A 19,359-nucleotide genomic window follows, 5' to 3' on the forward strand; every position below is an offset into this window, starting at 1 on the left:
AAGGCCTGGGGCCTCATGTATAACGGCGTGCGTAGAACTCACACTATAACATGGCGCAAGCACAAAAGCAGAAATGTGGGTATGCACAGAAAAATCCAGATGCAGTAATCTGTGCGTACGCAAACTTCCATGTTCTTCCGCTACATAAATCCCGATCAGCGTGAAAAGTAACGCACCTGCACGCGCCTGCTGTCCCGCCCCAACTCCTCCCAGAATTATGCCTCTTTGAATATGTAAATCAATATAAATAGCACTTAAACTCAACGTTCTGTGAAAAGACAATGGCAAAGCCACAAGGAAAAATAGAACAAATTTAGTGAATACCAAGTGGAGGCAAGGAAAAATGTACTATCTGTTGGTTTAAACAATGGTATAAACAAGAAAAGGAAGCTGATCAAGTGACATAGCGTGTCGGAGAAAGTCAAAAGCTCAAGTTCACAAAGTCGCACAGTGCCCAAAATAAAAAAGAAGTTGCATATTAAAGTTGCCGTGAAAAGACGAGTCGTAGCCCACCGTCTGAGTGTCATATGAAAGCTTATTAGGGTACAGAGAAAAAAAAAAAAGTGACAAAGTGGGGAAAAAGCACGAAATGTCAACTTTAATCTCGAAATTTCCACTTTAATCGCGTACTTTATTTTGTCATTAAAGTAGAACATCATAAACTTAATCTTAAAATTGTTTAATTTACTAGTTTCTCAAATCCCATTGTAACTAAAGTAGTACGTTAAATGCTTTGTTTTGTATTTGATCTTCTATGTGCTCTATGTGTGTGAATCACTATGTGCTTCTTAAACGGGCTTTCTCTACCTCCGACAGGACACAGAATCCATTACATTCATGATATTACAACTCTCTGAATAATTAAAATACTGAGATGTACAAGTGATATCATTTTCATGATGATAGGAGTTAAAGCATGTTATTAAACATGGGAACATGGTGGCGCAGTGATTGTGCGTGACCTTCAATAAAATAATCTATTGCAGCAGTACTGTCTCTTTTAAATGTACTAACCTGCAATTCCTGTCATTCCTTTTCTGTCTCCAAATACCCAATCGCCACACAATCAGCTCTGTAATAGACATTAAGCCACCTGTAAGCTTATAACGCTGATTCTTCAAAACTTTTAAGGAACATTGAAAGTACGTGTTTAGTTATTCTATCCTTCACGCCAGTCCCAGTGAAGCATACATTGCGAGGCAGGAACAATCCGTGAACGGAGCGCCAGATCCTTGCTAGTGTAGCAACACCGTGTCCTTTAATTATTAACAGTAAAGATTATTTAAATGAAGTTAAAATTTTATCTGTATAATATAATAAACATATTTTGCTGCATTTCATCTTAAAAATGATATCGTCATCATATGTAAATACACTCTTTATAAAGTGGCTCAGGTTGTGCAATATTATAACTGTATCACACGTTTACAGTGAGGTAATTATACTAATAAGTACAAACAGTTCTACAAGGAGCACTTGATGGACTGATTGATTGCATTTAGGGCTATTGGGATGAAACTGTTTCTGAACCTCGAGGTCCGTACAGTAAAGTTTTTGAAGCATTTGCCGTGGGAGAAGCCGTTCAAATAGGAAGCATGGCTGAGGTAGCATGTGCTTGATGCTGTATACCAATAATTCTCTTTCCGATCAGCTGCTCTGAGTGGTGCAGTGAGAGTCATATGGAAAAAGATGATCCGCTGTGGCAACCCGTAACGGGAGCAGCTGTAAGAAGAAGAACAAAGTACAGTGAGAGTAACAACGCACTAAACCAGCTATGGTATTTAGAATAGTTTGATCATTCCCTGGGCCATTCTGTTTTTACAGGTGTAATTACAATCAGATGCATTAAACTAATAAACAATATGTGGTTAATTTCAGTGTATTTATAAAGCCGCGTCAGTAATGTGGATCTGAAAAAGAAAGATAAACCACACAGGAACAGTAGCATTGCTTTGACGCTGGGTGCTGCCAGTCTGCAAAACCGAGCGGAGAACTTGCGTACGAAAAGGTATGAGGTACTGTGGAAATGTGTGTGGCTTTATGCCAATTTTAGGTTTTATACATCGCGATTTGAACGTAGAAACGTTCGTACACAACATTTCTGTGTGTACGTACCGTTTATACATGAGGCCCCTGATGTTTGTAATTGCTACTGCTTTAGCCAGTTTTGTTCAGTTAAACAGTAGTTTGAATTAACTACAGTGGATTTAGAAAGTTTTCAGACGACTTCACTTTCTGTACATTTCATTGTTTTGTAGAATAAATTTTAAATGGATATGTTTTCCATGTTTGCCCATCAATCCACACTCAATAACCTATAATGACAAACTGATAACACCTCAGAAAGGTCTGCAAATTTCTTAAAAATCAAGCCTGTTTATGTAAGTATTAGCTGTACCCCGTGGCTGTGCCCATAGTAATGAAACAGAACAATTTTTTAAAAATCAATAAACGTTGGCACTATATCTGATTGTGTTCAGCTCTGATGGGAGAGTGTTCCCTGCATGGGGAGAAAAGCACATGGCCGTGATATCTCTGGCAATCAGCACAACCTCTAAAACACACAGAGTTCTGATCTCTCTCTCTCAAAAACGTCAAACGTTACTCTTTAACAGTCTGTAGATGATAATGTCTGTTGGTATCGCTAGCTAAGCAGAGGCAAGGTGGACTCCAACACCTGGTGAGACGTAGACCAACTTGAACAGAGGCTGGCAAGTGAATGAGGAAGGCCCCACCCCTTGCCCTCTGCCCACAGCCACTCTCTAGGATTTGCATAAATACATCGGGACCGCAAGCGAACTATGGTACTTAGCGAGATGAGAGAAGTCACAAAATCAACCGGAAAATTCATGCAAGTTATAGAAAACAACCATATCTAAATCCGTTAAATAATTTTCTCGTGAAAAGTGGACAGACAAACAGACAGAAAGCAGTTGGACCACAAAATTTTTTAAACCGTTTCTTAGCGAGCACCTATGGGCCAAGGGTAACCAACATTCCAAATTTCAAGTTCCAAGTCCTCATGGTTCGGGAGATTTTGTGATGAGTGAGTCAGTGGTATTTGGCTTTTATATATACTGCTCAAAAGAATTAAAGGAACACTTTTTAATCAGAGTATAGCATAAAGTCAATGAAACTTATGGGATATTAATCTGGTCAGTTAAGTAGCAGAGGGGGTTGTTAATCAGTTTCAGCTGCTGTGGTGTTAATGAAATTAACAACAGATGCACTAGAGGGGCAACAATGAGAGGACCCCCAAAACAGGAATGGTTTAACAGGTGGAGGCCACTGACATTTTTCCCTCCTCATCTTTTCTGACTGTTTCTTCACTAGTTTTGCATTTGGCTACAGTCAGTGTCACTACTGGTAGCATGAGGCGATACCTGGACCCTACAGAGGTTGCACAGGTAGTCCAACTTCTCCAGGATGGCACATCAATACGTGTCATTGCCAGAAGGTTTGCTGTGTCTCCCTGCACAGTCTCAAGGGCATGGAGGAGATTCTAGGAGACAAGCAGTTACTCTAGGAGAGCTGGAGAGGGCCATAGAAGGTCCATAACCCATCAGCAGGACCAGTATCTGCTCCTTTGGGCAAGGAGGAACAGGATGAGCACTGCCAGAGCCCTACAAAATGACCTCCAGCAGGCCACTGGTGTGAATGTCTCTGACCAAACAACTAGAAAGACTTCATGAGGGTGACCCAAGGGCCCCATGTCCTATAATGGGCCCTGAGCTCACTGCCCAGCAGCATGCAGCTCGATTGGCATTCGCCATAGAATACCAGAATTGGCAGATGCACCACTGATGCCCTGTGCTTTTTACAGATGAGAGCAGGTTCACCCTGAGCACGTGACAGAAGTGAAAGGGTCTGGAGAAGCCATGGAGAACATTATGCTGCCTGTAACATCATTCAGCATGAGCAGTTTGGTGGTGGGTTAATGATTGTCTGAGGAGGCATATCCATGGAGGGTCACACAGACCGCTGCAGGCTTAACAAAGGCACCTTGGCTGCCATTAGGTATCAGGATGAAATCCTTGGACCCATTGTCAGACCCTATGCTGGTACAGTGGCTCCTGGTGCACGACAATTCCTGGCCTCATGTGGTGAGAGTATGCAGGCAGTTCCTGGAGGATGAAGGAATTGATACCATTGACTGGCCATCACACTTTCCTGACCTAAATCCAATAGAACACCTCTGGGACATTATGTTTTGGTCCATCCAATGCCACCAGGTTGCACCTCAGTGATGCCCTGGTCCAGATCTGGGAGGAGATCCCCCACAACACCATCTGTCATCTCATTAGAAGCATGCACCGATGTTGTCAGGCATGTATACAAGAACACAGGGGCCATACAAAGTGCTGCAATTAAATTTTGGCAAAATGGACTAGCCTGCCACATAATTTTTTCACTCTGATTTTTGGGGCGTCTTTGAATTCAGGGCTCTGTAGGTTGATCGTTTTCATTTCCTTTAAACGATGTGGCATCCTTTCGTTCCTAACACATTACCAAGTCTATATCAGTATAGATATCCAGGAGGATTTCTTTTTCCCATTGAGATCTGATGTGTTTTCAAAGTGTTCCTTTAATTTTTTTGAGCAGTTTATATATAGATTCAGACACTTTGCCACAAATTGTGGTCAGGTATATCCTGTTTGCTTTAATTCTCCTTAAGATGTGTTTAGAACTTGATTGGAGCTGCACCTGTTGAAAATTGAACTGATTGGACATGATTTAGATAGACACACATGTACCTTGTTATATAAGGCCACACAATTCACAATGCATGTCAAGACAAAAAAATCAAGCAATGAAGACCAGGGAAATTTCTGTGGATCACAAATGTGGTGAGGCATAGATCAGGGCAAAGGGATACAACTATTTCTAAAGCTTTGAGTGCTTTTTAGGAGGACAGTCATCTGAATCATTTGGTACAACTAGGGCTCTTCCTAGAGTTGGCTGTCTAACCAAACTGAGTAACCAAGGAAGACAAGCCTTAGTTGGGGAGTTGACCGAGAACCCAAAGGTCCCACTAACAGAGCTTCAGATGTCCTCTGCTGAGATGGGAGAACCTGTCAGAAAGACATTTCAACAGCACTCCATCAGTCAGTCGTTTATGGTAAAGTGCCTAGACAGGAGCTACTCTTGAGTGGAGGAAAATTAAAGGATCCTAAAAGCATGTGGAAATAAAAGTTCTCTGGTTTGATAAGATGAAAATTGAACTCTTTGGGGAGAACTACAAGGACTTTGCCTGGCAAAAAACATTCTTTGGTAATCACCTGCCCAATACCATACAGTGAAGCATGGTGGTGGAAGCATCATGCTGTGGGGGTGCTTCTCAACAGCAGGGAGAGGACAACTGGTCAAAATTGAGGGACGGATAAATGCATTCAGATACATATGTGACCGTAGCACCAGCTCACCTTTCATCACAACAATGACCTGAAGCATGCAGCCAAGACAACACTGGCGTGGCTTCAAGACACATCTTTTCATGTCCTTGAGTGGCCCAGCCAAAGAACAGACTTAACCCCATAGAACATCTGTGAAGACACCTGAAGATGGCAGTTTACAGATGATTCCCATCCAATCTAATGGAACTTGAGAGGACCGTCCAAGAAGAATGGCATAAACTGCCCAAATCCAGGTGTGCAAAGTTTGTTGGAGACTTACCCAAGAATACACGAAGTTGGAATTGCTGCTGAAAGCGGCTTGTACAAAGCACTGAGTTTAAGGGTTTACATGTTTCTATGAATAAAAGATTTCAATTTTTGAGTTTTAAAAAATTTGGAAATTTTTCTGAAAACTTGTATTCATTTTGCAATTATGGGTTATTGAGTGTAAATTGATGGGTGAAATTGGCATATTTCAAAATTAAATCTACCACATCATGAAGTGTGCAGAAAGTGGAATGGTTTGAATGTTTTCTAAACCCACTGTAAGCGTTTATTCCTAGAAGTCAGACATAGAGATCTATAGGCAGGCGATCACTGATCACATGTAATGTACGCATGTGTCAATTATTAAATGATAATGAATTTTTGATTTTGAACTCTAGTCTTGAGGGTATCATTCTTTGGATTGTAGGTGACTGATATTTGTGTATTGTTAATTTATTTCCAAGATTGTTTCCTTTTTTTTATAACAGCCATGTAATTCAATAGTCTTAATGGCTTTGTAATATGTTTTTAAGAAGTTGTTTTTAATTCTTTTATTTATGTTAATGTTACTTTTGTTAAATATGTACATTATTTTTTCTTTCTGATTATGTATGTAAGCTGCCTCTGTTATGTGCCATGTGTTTTGTGGGTGGTCCCCCCAAGAGGTGGGGCCACCTGGCAATCACCGCCTGGAACTGCCCACCACCTTATAAATCTGGATGTTTTCCCACAGTTCTTGGCAGTTCATTTTGAATGTGCCTGGGAGTGGTGAATTTACTTGTGATCTGCTGAGATTTACAGATTATTTGACCTTCTGTTCCTTTTGGTTACACCTTTGGATTCTTTTTTGGGCACCTCCTTTTTGGCTTTTATGGAGCTTGCTGTTTGTTATAGGATTTTGTAAAATACATTTTTTTTTTATTTATAAAGAATTCTTTTCTTGCCCTTATTCTAACCGAGGTTTGGTGGTGTACCCCTGTCTAGTGGGCATTTTTTAAATTTCTTTTGGAACTTTTCATTCACTGGGACTCTCAGTCTATGACAAACATTAAACACTAATTCTATTTTTTCTTCTTTAAATATGCAGTGAATTATCAAAAGTTGTTACTTCTTAAGAAGGAAATTAGTAAGTACTTTATCATTTAAATTCTGTAAAATATTTTTTACTGAAATATTATATACAGTAAACATTCTAACTGTCGACACTACCTGATCGTCCTCAATGCCAGTTACTATGATCAAACCTCACCCTTTCTTCAAAAGTTGACTTAATGCTGGGCGTTTTTTTGACCCAATTCTGACACGGCTTTTTAGGTGCCCTAGGCATCAGATTTGTTCTCCCCCAAACCCATTTTATATTGCTTGAACTTCTTAATCTGTAGTACCAGGTTAAGGTTTATACAGATGACATTTAGGATGTTTTATGGGTTGTAAACAAGCAAAGTTGCTAAATGGAGAATAAAATCCACTTAAGTGCAGTATATGGTGGGTCAAAATTGGCTTGACAAACATGGAAGAGTCAGAAAATAATGTAGCAAATCTACAAAAATGTGATATTGGAAAATGTTTTGCTCTTTGAAAACTGAGTACCGATTACTAAAAGTCTTAACATTCCTGAACTGAAAGATGACATTTAGGATGTTTTATGGGTTGTTAACAAATATAGGTGGAATTCGGTTGTAACAAAATTAATGGGACTGTAAGAGCCATTCTCCTAGTTCTATAAAATGTATGAATATTTATTAGATGATAATGCATAAAATATGGGAGGTTCCTAAAACCCCCGTGAATAGAATTGAGTTGGTATTTTCCTGTCATTTCTTAACAGTTATGAGTAAACAATGTTCTTTAGTAAATGTTTAGCCTCGCCTTGTGTAAGGTACAGAGGCATACGGTTTTTTAACCGCGTCCTTGTACGTGTTCTTGTTTGAGCTCACGTTCATGCTTATGCATGTGACCGTGCCAAGCATGTCCATGCAACGCCTAAGGGCCTTTTGAGTGTGAAGTAATTCGTAAAATAAAAGAGTTTTGAACCGTATGTTTGAAGCATACAGAAGAAGAAATAAATAACCTTTAAGTATAGAAATAACCAAAGCTTCATAAGAAAACTAACTTAATAGAAGATACATTTTTTCTTTTTTGCCTTTATTCTTTGTGTGTAACTATTTTTCTTTTTATTCTTGTATGGATTGTTTGCCTTTAACTTTCACTAAATATTTTTAAAACAAACTTTTGGACTGAGAGATTTCATTGACACGCGTCTTACCCGTGCCTGACTTCGCCTTATACAAAGGCGGCTACAGGGACCATTAAAAATATTTTGTTATAATCGATATTTCATTATAATGAATCTGAGGAAAATATATCTACTGTTTAGACCAGGGTCTCTGACAATTTGCCATCTCTAACAGCCGTGGCTCAAGGACAGCTCCGTAGCTGTTCTGCTGCGTCTGTTAAACAGTAAACCGAGGGCGACGCAATTGTTTGTCCTCAGCAGGGTCAGGCTTACTGTGTAACATCCCTGCCGCATGATGCTCAGAACATTTAACACTTATCTTTGACCTGCTCTTCCTTCCTTGTGCACACCTTGTCTGCCACAGCAGTGATTCTGAGCCCTTGGTGTTCTTCTAACCTGAAGAAGGGAGCTAAAGCAGGACGGTTGCCCCCATGTCGCCATTTCTTTCATGTGTTCTTGAGTACTGAAGTAACTGCTCCTATTTTGAATAAACCTGCCTTCTCTGTACAGTAATAAAGTACCTGTATCTTTCTTTCTTTCTTTCTTTCTTTCTTTCTTTCTTTCTTTCTTTCTTTCTTTCGGGATTGTATTTTTTCCTTACCTATACATCTTTCCAGTAGGCAGTGAAGGTCACAGTTAGATGTGGCCTTGAACACACCTTAAACCCTGAATAGCAAAGGTTCATCCCTGTTTCCCTAAGATTGGATGCTCCCTCATTTTTTCTTTCTTTTTTACATGTGCTACAGGTATAAGCTGTGGTTCCTCCTGACCATGTATTGAATTATTTTTTTTTTTTTTATTATTTATTTATTAATTTTATTACAATCAATACATAGCAATCAAGTTTTTACAAAAAAAAGAATTATGCTAAGAACAGATCGATCCCCACCCTTGAGAGAGAGAGCAAGCCAAACGGTGTAAAATTTAAGGCTTTTAAAAATACCTAAATCAACAAATTCTCTGTGCTTTATAAAATCATTTCAAAATATTACTGATTAGATCCTGCCATGTTTTGAAAAAAGTCTGCACAGATCCTCTAACTGAGTATTTGATTTTTTCCAATTTTAAATAATATAACACATCAGTTTCCCACTGACTTAAAAGAGGAGAGTTTGGGTTCTTCCAGTTTATCAGAATAAGTCTGCGTGCCAACAGTGTAGTGAATGCAATCACAATTTGTTTGTCTTTCTCCACTTTAAGACCCTCTGGAAGAACCCCAAACACAGCTGTTAATGGGTTAGGAGGGATTGTGAGTCCAAGACTGTCTGAGAGGTAATTAAAAATTTTTGTCCAGAATAATGTTAATTTGGAGCAGGCCCAGAACATGTGACCTAGTGAGGCTGGGGCTTGGCTGCAACGCTCGCAGGTTGGATCATGCCCTGGAAACATTTTGAGAGTTTTAGTCGAGACAGATGTGCTCGATATATAATTTTGAGTTGTATAATTGTATGCTTTGCATATGGAGCTTGAGTGAATTCTCTGCATTGCTACTTTCCACTCCTTTTCTGATATATTAATTGAGAGGTCATTTTCCCAGTGTCCTCTTGGATCTTTGAAAGGAAGGGATTGTAAAAGGATTTTATATATTGTAGAGATGGAGTCTAACTCCTTGAAATTGAGCAATAATTTTTCCAGCGTGGATGAGGGTGCAAGATGAGGAAAATCTGGAAGGTTCTGTTTAACAAAGTTCCTGATTTGAAGATAGTGAAAGAAATTTGTAGCTGGAATGTTAAATTTGGAATGTAATTGTTCATAGGATGCAAAGACGTTGTCTATATAAAGATCTCTAAGCAAGTTAATTCCAAATTTTTCCAGATATTAAAACTGCATATGTTTGTGAGGGTTGAAAGAGGTGGTTCTTTTGGGTGCCACAGAAAGAAGCTTCTCCGTCTTAAAATGCTTTCTACATTGGTTCCAGATTCTAAGTGAGTGGAGCACAATTGGGTTATTAGTGTATTGCCGATAACGTGTGTTTATTGGAGCACAAAGCAAGGAATACAAAGAAGTACTGCAGGATTTTACTTCTATTGCGGTCCATGCCTGTGTATGTTCTTCTATTTGTGTCCAGGTTCTTATCGACTGTATATTTGCCCAGTAATAAAACTGGAAGTTAGGTAGAGCCATGCCACCTTCTGCCTTTTGTCTTTGTAGGGTCGCTCTTTTGATGCGTGGATGTTTAGAATTCCAAATAAATGAGGTTATTGTTGAATCTAATTGCTTAAAGAACGATTTATTAATGTATATTGGTATGTTTTGAAATAAAAAGGAGCTTAGGAAGAATATTCATCTTAACAGTGTTAATTCTTCCAGCTAGTGTGAGATGAAGGGTTGACCATCTATGCAAGTCTTGTTTAATTTTTTCCATGCAGACGATAAATTTTGTTGATAAAGAGCTTTATGTTTACTTGTGATGTTTACCCCGAGGTATTTAAACTGTTCTGCAATGATAAAAGGAAGGGTGTCTAATCTAATATTATATGCTTGAATTCACCGGAAAGAGTACACTTTTATTCAGATTAATTCTGAGACCAGAGAGCTTTTGAAATTCTGTGAGTGCTGCTAAGACTGCAGGCACAGAATTTTCTGGGTCCGATATATACAGTACCATGTCATCTGCATATAATGAGATTTTCTGTTCCAGTCCTTCTCTGCTAATCCCCTTTATCTGATCAGTATTTCGACAATGTATTGCCAGTGGTTCAATGGCAATTGCAAACAGCAGTGGTGACAAAGGGCATCCCTGTCTTGTGCCACGCTCTAGTTTAAAGTAGTCTGAGCAAATGTTATTGATGCAAACTGAAGCTTCTGGGTTAGTATACAGTAATTTAATCCATGCACAAATGTTCGGGCCAAACCCAAACTTCCAAAATAGTAAAAGGTATTTCCATTCAATCATGTCGAATGCTTTTTCTGCATCCAATGATAATAATATTTCTGGGGTGTTTGATTTAGCTGGTGAGTATATTACATTAAACAGGCGTCAAGATTTGAAGATAAGTGTCGGCCCCTAATAAATCCAGTTTGGTCTTGTGATATTACTGAGGGGAGCACTTTCTCCATCCTTCTAGCTATGATTTTAGAGAGTATTTTAACGTCGTTATTCAGAAGTGAAATTGGTCTGTATGATGCACATTGTAATAAGTCCTTATTTTGTTTTGGAAAGACAGTGATTAGTGCTTGGCAAAGGTTTGTGGAAGAGATTGGTTATCTCTGGCTTCTGTAAATGTTGCTAATAGGAGGGAGCTAGCTGAGCGAGAATTTCTTGTAAAACTCTGCAGGGTAGCCGTCAGGGCCTGCTGCTTTTCCACCTTGGAGTGACTTTATAGCATCCAGTAATTCTGATAATGACAGAGGTTTATCGAGCTCCTCCACACTAATAGCGTCAATTTGTGGTATCTGTAATTTATCCAGAAATGCATTAGATTGTATATTGTCTTCTTTAAACTCAGTAGTATATAGGGATTTATAGTAGTCTCTAAAAGTGTACATTATATTTTTGTGTTCGATGATTTTATCTCCGTTCGTGTTAGTAATTACCGAGATTGCGCTATGCATATCTTGCTTGTGAATTTGTTGCGCTAAAAGCTTATTAGCTTTCTCTCCATGTTCATAATAATGATGTCTGGATTTGTAAATTAGTTGTTCGGTTTCTTTAGTTGTCAAGAGGTTTAATTCTGAATGTAGAGCCTGCCTCCTCTTATGTAGAGTCTCGCTTGGTAGTCTGGCATGTTCTTCATCTATTTTAGTAATTTCGCTTTTTATCTCTGCTACTTTCTTCGCTTCGGATTTATTTCTGTGGGAAAGATATGAGATAATCTGTCCTCTTAAGAAGGCCTTAAGAGTTTCCCAGAGTATTCCTGCAGAGATCTCAGGGGATGTATTTGTCTCTAGAAAGAATTCAATTTGTTTGGATATAAATTCAGTACAATTCTCGTCAGCTAATAGAAGCGGATTGAGACGCCATCTGCGGGGTGAGTGTATGGGGCTTAGTAATTTCAGCTCCAAGATCATCGGAGCATGGTCTGAAATAACAATAGCATCGTATTTACAAGATTTAATCTTAGGCAAGAAGTTATTATCTATGTTATGACCATGTATTGAATTAAATTGTACAATATTATCTTACTGAATTTCTGCATTGATGACAGTAAGCAAGCACAGGGACAGAGGAAACAAAGTAATCCTAAAATTGTCAAATATGCTCAGTCCAGTCTGGGTGCAAGTTCTTTGCAGGTCCATTTAAATAAACATCTACACATAGACACAGGGATATATGGAGCTGACAGTTTACCAAACTTGCAAATATTTGGGTATGTGTGTATAAAGCCAGAGTACCCAGAGTGAAACGCGTGCAAACTATAAGCAGACAACAAATCTAGTATGAGGACCTGAACCCAGGACACAGGATCCATGAAGTAGAAGCACTAACCACTTGTTCACAGTGCTGCACATTTGAGGAAACACTTCATAATAAACCAGTTAAAGTAGTTTGACTTTTTATAATCCAAAAAAAACCTGTTACAGAGCTTTCCTCTCAAACTAACTAGATAAGAGAACTTCACAGCATTTGAATAATCACATCCTTTACTTTAAAAGAGCAGTAGTGCCATAGTCCCTCATTATTCTCTCTGTGTTATTTTTTGCAGATTCTATGAGGACCATCACTCAATCAGGTATGTGTAAAATGTATATGTTAAAAAGCAAAACCAAAATTAGACAGTTTAATAAATTTTACTTTAGCAACATCTATAAGGGCCCATGATTAGCACCAGAGCAGAACACTTCTAAATCACTTGAAATGTTACCTGTGATCATTTTTGATGATATACACCGAATGAAAATTTAAAACCAGACACCATCTTGAAGATAGGGAGGAGTGTCTAAAATCTGTGTCATCATTGCTGAACTGGTCTAAGAATATCATGTTTATTGTGTTAGGTGGTGGTGGGGTGGAGGGGGTCAACATAGGATTTTCATTGAATAGTTAAGCGGGGTTAAATACAGGTCTGTGAGACAATGGCCTGCAATAGGTAAGCAAACCTGTTAAAGTCTCAACAGCAGGTGCTAAGACCAGAGATCTGGAATTGTAGGGCGACTCTTAAGGGCCGTGAGGTCACTGTCGCTTCTATAACTCTCATCCCTTAGCTTGGGAAAGAGAGACAGATAACCAGAGGGTCCCTCCAGGCCCAGATCTAGACATTAGAGAACTTCAGGCATCTACAATACCACTAATGTTGAACTCTATCCATCACATAGCAAATAATTATTTTTATTTCTATTTTCTAGAAATGAATTCAATGAAAAGTTTAACAGGTAAGTTTCAAGTTATCTGCCTGATGTTACTTTGAGCTTTATTATCTGTACTGATGTCTTAGGCATCTAGTGTGTCAGACTAAATGGGCAATCAACAGTAATGTGTGACCATTTCTAACCCTGTCTTTTAATCTCGTTCATTTACCAAGTGACACCAGCAGTCTCAAATTGCAGTTTCTAGGTTGTCAGTCAACTTACAAAAGTTGAAGTAGGTCATGAAGCCATAAAGGTTGAGGAGTACTGTCCTAAATGACTTATAAAGTGGTTATTGTAGTTCCAAAGATGATAAAGCAAAACTACGTTAGATATAATATATCAAAAGTCTTTCACTGATTTGTTCGTGAGAGTCTGCTCATCACTACTTTTTAACAAAGGTAATATTACATAAGGAAAGTGCTACATGATCACTATGCCATCTTTATCAATCCATTTGAACCTTTTTTTATTTCAGTCACTGTGAAATAACACATGTGCCCATCTACAAAGGGTCAAATTATTAAGAATGCACCACTTAACAATTGTATATTTTTAATCTGTTAGTTGCAGTAGCATACAAAAGTATTCAGTCCCCATGAAAGTCATCATAATTTTCAGCATGACACTAACTTCTTCTTTCTTCTTCCGTAAAAATATCTCCAGAAAATGGTTTATTTAGACTTTGGAAATGCATTATTACAGCATCAGAATTCACATGAAAATTACTGAATGGATGAATATGTTTACACATCTTTTGTCATGCAGAAAATTATGAAGACTTTCAAGGGAATTGAATACTTTTGCAAACCACTCTACTTTGCATTGATTATGGCGATGGCTGAGAAAAACTTGTAATTGTATGTATTCATGGAGACAAGTGGCTACAACTTTCCTGATGCAGTGGACTTCAATGGAGACCCAGTTTTAACATCAGAAAACGATATCAAAGCATCAATAAAAAAATCTCAGTTCATTTGTGCCAGATAATCTAAATATCAACAACAACAACAACAACAATATTTATTTATTTAACACATTTTCATACAAATGATGTAGCTCAAAGTACTTTACAGGATGAAGAGAGAAAAAAGACAAAATTTAAAAATAAAGTTAGGCAATACTAACTGAATAGAATAGAAGTAAGGTCTGATGGCCAGGGAGGAAGGACAGGAAAAACAAAATCTGCAGGGGTTCTGAGGCCACGAGACCCCCCAGCCCCCACAAGGCATTCTATCTAACATTAATGATCTCAATCAGTCCTCATGGCTTTCAGGCTTCACATAGAAGAATTAGACGATGATGGTCATGTGGACCTCTGGCCTTAGTCCATTAATGTAAGGACATCACGGTGCTTTGATCGGGTGGTGCAGATCGCCACCACAGAAAACCAGCAAAAGAACAGCAGAGAAAGTAGGGGTTAGTATGGATTTTGGAGCCACCATGAATGATAATGATAATTAAATGCATATACAGAATATCAGGGTTAAACTAAAATGAAGCTATGAGAAAGCCATGTTCAAATAATGGGTTTCTAGCAGTATTAGTAATCCAATTGTATGCTCACAGTACACCAAACACATGTATTTTGGTTAAAATATAGTTAAATAAACAACTTCTATGAAATGCTCCCATGAACAACAGATTGAATTGAAAATGCAAATCTATAAAAATATAACAATTTCACCCCTTCTTTAGACAGTTGTAGGTAAATGTGGATAAATGACTAATGTTAAAGAACAAAGCAATTCTGTCAGATTTTCTTAATCCAGTTCATTGTTATGGGTTAACCACTCCTGGATGGGATGGCAGTCCATCACAAGGCCCACTATTTCACATATCTACATAGGACCAATTGAAACCACCAATTAACATATTTGAAATGTGGAGAAAAAATGGAGTACCTGATTGAAAACCCCACAAACACAAGACAAATACACGCCTGGTTTCTGAGGAAACATTGCTAACCAGTGTGTTATCCAAATCAAGCAAGCATTTGTTTAGTACAGAAGGTCACATTTTCAAGTAGTAAAAGAACAAATAAAGAAGAATTAGAAATTGCTGCTTAGTAAATATTAGGCTTGTCAGCAGAGGAGCAAAATTTGTCTGTTTAACTTCATCCATCCATCCATTAACCCGCTATATCCTAACTACAGGGTCACCGGGGTCTGCTGGAGCCAATCCCAGCCAACACAGGGCGCAAGGCAGGAAACTTGTAAACTTGTTAAGCATGTCGGCCTTCTGTCATCTCGATAAAAATCTTCTGAACAATTTATAGATTTGTGGCTTATTTTTTTTTTTCTGCAGTGTAAGATTTGATAAGAAAAGTCTTGCGTAACTAAAATAATAATCCATATTTACAATTACACCTCAAGAATTAGGAATTAATAGCTGGTAAAAAGAAAACAACTAACTTTTATGGCTTATCCAAAGCCAGATCATTAGGGCAGCAATCCTGGCAGTGAGGCCCATGCTTCTCTTTTCCCCAGCCACGTTTGTCAGCTCATACTGTGGGATCCCAAGGTGTTCCAAGGCCATCTAGGAGATATAATCCTCCCATTGAACCCTAGATCTTCCCCAGGGTCTCCTCGTAGCTGGTAGTGCCTGTAAAACCTCCACAGGGAGGCACCCATAACAGATGCCTGAACCACCTCAATTGGCTCCTCTCAATGCTGGAGGTCAGTGGCTCTACTCCAAGCCTCTCCCGGATGTCTGCTCTCTCTCACTTATATATATATATACATTATTAAACTTTGTTTCAGTTAAGTATGTTACAGAAGAAGTTAAATAATATGCCAAAGTTGTAATTATTTATTTTCTTTTATGCTGCATGTATTATGAATACATTTTCTGTATGATTTATTAGTTTTAAAAAGACATATTTTAAGGTACTTCTATTTATTTTAGTATTTTATGGCCATGAGCAATAAGCCTACAAAATTGAATGTGGTCACATGTGGTCTACAGTTTAATTATAAAACTACTAAGGTTAACACTTTACAGACAGACAGAACTTAATTTTTCTCCAGGGTGAAATTTGACTTTTTGCAGAAATTTGATAGATAGATAGATAGATAGATATGTATACACTATGGTCTGAACACACACAGGAATAACTCAAAGTCACACTGAGGCACTATATGGAGATATTGATATTGACATAATGGTCCTCTCCCCCAGTAGAGTTTTTTGACACACTTCTGCCAAGTAATTTGTTGGCTAAAATCCTCAATGTTGGTGTGTCAGAGGGAAGATGTGCAGCATTTTTCATAATGGCACTTTTTTATTTTTTTTATTCTCTCTCTTTGCTTCGAACTTCAGGAGGACCATAGTTCATTCCATAACTAAACTTGCCCTTTTAAGTAGCTTGTTGATTTGGTGGGCCCTCTTGTGAGTGATATTACCAGCCCAGCACACCACAGTGTAGAAAATCACACTGATCATCACAGAGTCATAGAAGATATGAAGAATATCACTACCCACATTAAAGGAATGCTAAAGCCTGCTCTGGATTTTCTTGGTTTTGCTGATGTTAAGTTGCAGACAGTACTGTCTGCACCAAGAAACAAAGTTCTCCACCTGACTCCTTGAATCTGTCTTATCCCCCTTATCGATACACCCCATAAGTGCAGAATCGTCTGAGAATTTCAGCAAATCACATGACCTGGTGTTATATTTATAGTCAGAGGTGTACAGAGTGAAGAGAAAAGCTGACCGGACTGTTCCTTGTGGTGCTCCAGTGTTGCTTACATCAGAATCAGAAACTCAGTCCTTGAGTCTCACAAAGTGTGGTGTGCCCAACAAATAGTCCATTATCCAGAATGCCATAGGCTCATCCACCTGTATATCTCTTAGTTTACCCCTTAACTGGGATGGCTGGATGGCACTGAAGGCACTTGAGAAATCAAATAACATCAAATCCTCACAGTATTGACAGCTTTGACCAGGTGAGAATAAGCCTTGTGGAGCAGGCAGACAATTGCATCCTCCACTCCAATCTTTGTCCAGTAGGTTCAGGTGGTCTACCACAAGAGGTCTCATATAATCCAGGACCAGTATCTCAAAGGTCTTCATGATGTGAGATGCAAGTGCCAATGGTCTGTCGTCATTAGGTGAAGAGGTGCCTGCCTTCTTTAAAACATTAACTATGCAGGATGTATTCCACAGTAGTGGCATTTTCTGGAGATTTAGGAACATACTGAACAGGTGACAGAGGACACCACAAAGTTGGTCTGCACAAGCCTCAAGGACTGACTCCATCTAGTCCTGTAATTGTTCCTGTGTGTAGCTTCCTGAGTTGTCTCCTTACTTTGTCTTCAGTTATGGACAATCGACACTGATGGGCAGAGGTGGATTTGTCACTGGCTATTCCAGTATCAGTAGGAGTTGGTAGTAGTTTTTGATGGTACGGTTTAATATACAATGGAAGGTCTCTATGCATCTACTTATGAGAAGCCTATTGTAAAAAGTTTTTTAAAAGAGTAAAGAAAAAAATTGGAATGGATTAATTATAGTGACATGAAATTGGTGATCAGTATCAGCACTAAAAAAACTGACAAGGGAATCCCCAAATATTACTAGAAAATTAGACAGGGCTTATAATTATAGCAGGGTATCATGTGTACATTATGATAGCCTCTTTCATGTTTTACTTGAAAAACCTCCAAATTAGTATGGAAACAGAAACAAGCAACAAATTGGAATGAAGACTTGAAGTGAAGTGTGCAACATGCTTATAAATGAAAAAATGATTGTGGTCCTAAAATTAAACCTTTTTTTTTTCTCAGCTACTCTTACATTAGACACTGACACTGCTCACCCTGAACTGAAGATTTCAACTGATGGAAGAGGAGTGAAAGAATATAACAGACAAGAGGATATCCTTGACAATCCAGAAAGATTTGATTATTGGGCTTGTGTTGTGACAAAAGAGTGCTTTGTGTCAGGAAGGCACTACTGGGAAATTGATGTTGCTAAAAACATTTATTGGGTTATAGGCGTGTGCCGCGACTCTGCACGAAGAAAAGGGGACTTTGTGTTATCCTCCCAATATGGCTACTGGACTCTGTCTTGGCAAAGTGAGGAGTTTTCTGCTCTTACTGATCATGCCAGTCCCATGCATTTGCAAAAAGAACTGAAGCCACAGAAACTCGGAGTGTATCTTGATCATGACAAAAAGCAGCTCTCCTTTTACAACGTAGATACCCAGTCTCATATTTACACTTATTCTGACATGAGGTACCACAAAAATGAAAAAGTTTTTCCATTTTTTCGAACACGGGATCGACTTACAGATCTGATTATTCTGGAAGAAAAATGAGAGTAATCCGTCATATGAACTGTCTCTAAATATGGTATTTTACTATGTAATAAAAGAGATATTACCTTCCAAAAGTATTATTCACTTTTATAAAAAGAACAAACGAAGTAAAAAACTAACACCAGAGTTACTAACTACAGGTTGGGGAGTATGCACTGGTACAGTGTGTTGGCGCACCCACCACACAACAAAACAGCTTGGGATCCCAGTTGGCAACCCCCCAGGCAGACACACGGATCCAGTCCCACCCTCCTGAAATGACCCTCTATCTGCTGCAGCCAGGTGTTACGTGGGTGTCCCTTTGGCCTGGTCCAGCCACTCGGGTCCCCAACAATGAGGATCTTACGAGCCAGATCACTCTCGGGGAATCGCGCCACATGGCAGTAACGTCGTAACTGACACTCCCTCACAATGCAGGTAATGTGCTTCGTTCGGGACTCCATGACACAAAGTCAAACCAATGCTACCCAAGGATTCTCCAAAGAGACACAGTTCCAAAGGAGTTCATTCTTCATCTCAGGTCACTGGATAACGTCTATGTCTCGCAAACATGTAGCAAAACAGGAAGTACCAGGACTCTAAAGACTTGGACCTTCGTCCTTTTGCAGAGATATTGGGAGTGCCACACACCCTTTTCCAGCAACCTCATGACCCCCCCATGCTTTCCCAATCCGTCTACAGACTTCATAGGAAGAGTCACCAGAGACATGAATGTCACTGCCAAGGTAAGTAACCCTCTCGAAAAGGTCGACACTCTCTCCACAGACAGACACACTGCTGATGGCCGTGCCCAAGAGGTCATTAGAGGCCTGGATCTTGGTTTTTATCAGGACACTCGCAAGCCCAGACACTCAGAC

General features: G+C 38.9%; 1 protein-coding gene across 1 annotated transcript; it reads left to right on the forward strand.

Moving 5' to 3' along the window:
- Positions 1-6,236: 6,236 nt before the first annotated feature.
- LOC120526274 (E3 ubiquitin-protein ligase TRIM39-like) lies at positions 6,237-18,583 on the forward strand. Its single transcript, XM_039749380.1, has 4 exons — positions 6,237-6,786; positions 12,543-12,569; positions 13,183-13,209; positions 17,970-18,583. The coding sequence occupies exons 2-4, from the start codon at positions 12,548-12,550 to the stop codon at positions 18,500-18,502; spliced, it is 582 nt and encodes a 193-aa protein (XP_039605314.1). The 5' UTR covers positions 6,237-6,786; positions 12,543-12,547; the 3' UTR covers positions 18,503-18,583.
- The last annotated feature ends 776 nt before the right edge of the window (positions 18,584-19,359 follow it).

This window comes from Polypterus senegalus, chromosome 3 (genome assembly GCF_016835505.1).
Source record: "Polypterus senegalus isolate Bchr_013 chromosome 3, ASM1683550v1, whole genome shotgun sequence".
Classification (NCBI taxonomy): Eukaryota; Metazoa; Chordata; class Cladistia; order Polypteriformes; family Polypteridae; genus Polypterus; species Polypterus senegalus.